This window comes from Montipora capricornis, chromosome 6 (assembly GCF_036669925.1).
Source record: "Montipora capricornis isolate CH-2021 chromosome 6, ASM3666992v2, whole genome shotgun sequence".
Lineage (NCBI taxonomy): Eukaryota > Metazoa > Cnidaria > Anthozoa > Scleractinia > Acroporidae > Montipora > Montipora capricornis.
In genome coordinates this window covers 37,529,157-37,534,156 of record NC_090888.1, presented here as the reverse complement: position 1 = coordinate 37,534,156, position 5,000 = coordinate 37,529,157, and the positions used below count along the sequence as shown (strand labels likewise).

General features: G+C 40.3%; 1 protein-coding gene across 1 annotated transcript; it reads left to right on the top strand.

The window, feature by feature from the left end:
- The first annotated feature begins 2,581 nt into the window (after positions 1-2,581).
- On the top strand, positions 2,582-3,574 carry LOC138053840 (uncharacterized). Its single transcript, XM_068900383.1, has one exon. It carries the CDS (start codon positions 2,582-2,584, stop codon positions 3,572-3,574), a length of 993 nt encoding a protein of 330 aa, XP_068756484.1.
- Positions 3,575-5,000: the final 1,426 nt, after the last annotated feature.

Sequence of the window (5,000 nt, the reverse complement as noted above, 5' to 3'; positions counted from 1 at the left end):
TAAATGAAGTGGAAAACTGTGTTGAGGTGATAGGCACTGTACAGCTGATTCCATTTGGTTGTTTTTCTGGTTATTGCCTGTCAAATCATTTGTCGTATACCTTGTGGAAATTAATGTCACACTTCTAACTGCAAATAAATGGATGTTTGACAACGAACAGTAATATTTTACTTACAATCGCCTGTAAAGGTAAGTAAGTAAGTAAGTAAGTAAGTAAGTAAGTAAGTAAGTAGGTAAGTAACTTATTTACCCACATATTGCTAATGAGCATAAGCTCGTTTGAATATTGTATTTAAAGAAAAAAATAAAATAAAATAATACTACTAATGATAATGATAATGATAATGATGATGATAATAATAATAATAAGGAGTAGTGTGAGACGCGGTGAGGAGCGGACGTGTGTTTCTAGGCTCCGCCGTGTATTTCATCTTTTCGCTTAAATAATGCGACTCACTCTACTGTTTCGACTGCTTTTGTGGATTTACTACACTAGCGACATTACAACACCGAAACATCGGCGCCAGCACGCTCAAGTAGGAAGAAATACTTCGAGAGAAGTCTACGACATGAGTGATGTAACTAACCAACGTGGTCGCCGAACCAAGTGGACTGATAAGATGTGCGTGGATTTGCAAACATGTCAGATGAAAGCAGTTGAATTAAACAACTCTCCGGACTGTCCACTAAAACCTAATGGAAAAAAGGAAGGTAACATGAACCTAACTCTCAAGTTTTGGAACGAAATGGGCTACGAGTACTTGGGTTAAACTGCCCAAAATCTCCGGGACAAAATTGCACATATTGACAAGTCAACCAAAACAACCTCATCAAGAATTGCAAATGAGATCAGCAACCAGAATATCAATCAAGGAGCACCATACAAAGAAATCGCGAACAAAGGAACCCAAGTCCAGAAATAGATTTAGATGAACAGCACAAAGAAATCAAACAAAAAGCTTTGGAAACATACAACTACATCAAACAAGATGAAGGGAACTGGGAAAATCGAGATCTAAAAACATTCTCCAAGAAGCCAAATAATCTCCAACTAAAGCAATTGAATAAAATAGCATCGCAAACAACAACTCGAGATCCATCTCAAGACCCGGCTGGATGCCTCTGGGATTTGAACTGCCTATTGTATTCACTAGCGAGGGCATGGAGTTTAGCAATGGAGAGAAATGTAAAACGCAAAGACGGACAGCAAAAGGAAAGAAAACCGAGATGGCTTGATTTAATGGACAAGCGTATGAGTAAAACTAGGAAAGAGATTTCACAGGTAACTGCAGAAATAGGCGGGACAAAACGCAATGGAAAGCTGACTAAAACTCTATGGAAAAACCGGAAGTGGATGAAGAAAGAATTAAAAACAAGGAAGTTAGGACTAAAAGATCACTTAAGTTAAACATCATACGGATGCAAAAACTCGAAAAGCAGAACAAGATCAGAGCTTTTGAGCGAAGAAAGATCAACAGATGCTTCGACCAAAATGAAAGAACATTCTACAAACACTTGAGAAACCTCACAGCAAATGAAATTGACCCTGACAAAGTGGAATTCAGCAACAAGACTGTAAACCGAGGCCTCGATAGCCCTAACACCACAAGAGAAGAATATGAAAACTTCTGGGGTCCGATTTGGCAAGAACCAGCAAATGAAAACCTGGAAGTGGAATGGATACATGAAGTGCGTGATGCATAAGACCATTCAATACCAGCAGGAGCTCATCAGCAGGAGCCCCTATCTCCTCTAATTCCTTGAGTCAACCCTTTCCCGAGTAAATTTATTTTTAGGAACAGGTTTTTCCCGCAAAAAGTATCATAATTCCCTTGACGCTGAGAGAGCTCCGCTTTGATTGGCTTTTACAACAGCAGGAGCTCATTAATTAAGAGCTCCTGACAACAGTGAGCGTGCTGAATCTCCCAAGGGAGGTGTTATATAAATAAATCTACTCGGGAAAGGGTTGACTCGGAGGCCAAGTATGGGAGATAGAGGCTCCTGTTGATGAGCTCCTGATACCAGACAATGAGAACTTGACTGTACCTATTGCTGCCCATAAAGTCTACCAATGTTTAAAGTCAAAAAGGAACTGGGCAGCCCCTGGTAATGACAAGATAACCAACTTTTGGCTAAAAAAGATCACTTCAATCCATAACAAGTTGGCCATAACGATCAATAGATTTATTAATGATGGAATACATATCCCAAGATGGTTGGTGGAGGGAAGAACAGTCTTAATACCCAAGACAGACAACACAGGAGCAGCTGACCACCGACCGATAACATGCCTAAATACAATGTACAAATTGATTACGTCGATCGTCAACTCAGAGTTACAACACCATGAATCAGTTCACAAGTATATGCAACTGGACCAAAGAGGAGGAATGCCTGGATCGATGGGGTGCATTGATAACCTGCTGATTGACAAGGCAATATTTCGGAGGATGCTACGAAGAACAACAAGAACTTATCTTGCACCTGGATTGAGGGTAAAAAAGGCCTTTGACAGCGTCTCACATGTTTGGCTTATCGAAGTCCTGAAAATGCACAAGATCAATGAAAAGCTAGTAGCCTGATGAGGAGCTGGACGATCACTCTACATGTAAGAACAAGTGCAGGTAACCAGAAAATTGGTCCCCTTATAATAAAGCGAGGTATACTCCAAGGTGACGCATTCTGTGTTAAGCTCTTTACTCTCTGCCTCAACCCAATCGCTTGGTACGTCAGAGGAACAGAAGGGTACAGCCTTTCACATGCAAAGAACACAAAGATAACGCATTGCCTTTTTGTGGACGACCTGAAGACTTGTCACAAAAGTTCAGCCTGGGCAACCACTTTGACAAATAGACTTGAAGGCATGTTTGGTGATATAGGCCTAGACTGGGGAATTCGAAAGTGCGCCGCAATCCACATCAAGGGTGGAAAGCTCCAGAATACCGAAAACCTACCCCTTACAAGCGGTAGCCAAATACCAGTACTAGGAGAAGAAGACCACTACAAATTTCTCGGTAAGATACAGAATGTCAACCAATTAGACAAACAGGTGTTTGAGCAGGCCAGTCAAGAGTACTTAAGAAGACTAGCAGCTATATGGACCTCCCCACTCTCCATTCCAAGAAAAGTAAAGGTCACAAACACGTTTGCTTACCCAGTTCTCCAATATTATATGTGGTCAAGTGAATGGGCGGTAGAAGACCTACAAGAACTGGACAGAAAGGCCCGAGCAGTAATAGCACAGAACAAAGGCAAGCACATCTCTGAGTCGAACCCGACCTTATACCTATCAGCAGATTTAGGCGGGAGAGGCTTAAAAGAAATAGAGATACAGTATAAAGTTACGAAGATAAAGACCGCACACTACACCATGACCAGTAAAGATCCCCATATAGAAGTAGTGAGGACCTTTCAGGACTTCAAGGAAGCAAAAAAGAGTAGATCAGTGATAAAAGATGCCAAGACTTACGCCCAGCAATTAAACGTAGATGTAACATTCGACGAACAGCACAAATCCACCTCAGTAACAATGGGTGAGAAGGAAACTGTGTTCAAGATCAGTAGTCCAAAGTAAGTCAGCAACCCTTAAAGAGGCAACAGACACAAAGAACAAACAAAACGTCTCCGAACAACTATGGCTGGGCAGCTATGTCACTCAACGCTGGAAAGATAACGACATGTCTAAACACAACTTCAACCCAATCATGAAGTGGAAAAACATACCGGACGTCGTACTAAGTGTGCACACCAGTATTCTACAACAGCTCGTCCCTACAAAGGTTTACAGGGTAAAGAAACAAAAAGAACAAGGCTTAGATTTAGTGTGCACACTGTGCCACAGTGCAGAAGAAACCGTCCCACGTCTATTATGCGGCTGCTCTGCTATTGCCCAAACAATCTACAAGGCGAGACACGATAGAATGTTAAGGCCGATTTACTTTATTATCAGTATACAACATGGAAAACGACGACTCCAAAGGGTGGTATAAACAAGTGATCCCGAAAGCAAGCACGGAAAAGGACGAAGCTAAAATTATCTGGGACACGCCTATATATATAGATAAGGCGCCAGAGAATGGAGCAAACAAACCAGACATGACGATCTTTGATAAGAAGAACAAAGTTATCATCCTAGTGGAAGGAACTGTATGTAATATCGGACAGATCAACGATAGGAACGATTATAAGAAGAGAAGGTATCTGGATTTAAGACTGGGTCTCCGAAAACTCTATCCCGACTTCGAGATCAAGCAAACCAATATAGTGTTTAACTTCCTGGGACATTTCAACACCACCCTAAAGAAAGACTCTCTGATCTAGCCCACAAGAACGATGTTACTAAACTGCTAACCAACTGTCAGAAGTGGATTATGTCACAGAACTGTGAAATCACCAAAAAAGTCTACAGTTTAAGACAATCAAACACACATTTTTTTTAGTCCAGGAACTGTTGCCTAGACACTGTCCGCAGCAAGTTTCAAAACAAATTGTAAACTGGAAAGCTATTCAATACAACAGATAATAATAATAATAATTAATAACAATAATAATAACAACAACAACAACAACAACAATAATAATTATGATAACAATTATCAAAAAGATTTTCTGGTCATCATCATTATGGCAACCACAAATAGCACAATAAAAGTGATCTCCCTGTGATCTACATGTAATTGAGGATACAACAAACCAAAAATATGTTGGTTTCCCATGACAGGAAAACCCAGAGGAAAACCTCCCGGAGCAAAATACCAATGCATCAAACTTAACCTAAGTTACACATTTACTTTAATATGCAGAGTCCAAGAATTAAACCTGGGAGACATTAGTGGCAACCCTGTTCCCCTAATAATCCATCAGGTTTCACTCTTAGAAAGGATTTTAGGCGACAGATTTTGTCTAAGGCCAGGTATACAAATCTTGCCGAGAATTTAAAAAATGAAAATAAAAAATTCAAAAAAAACAATCCATTTACAAAGCGAGCAGATTACAGGTGT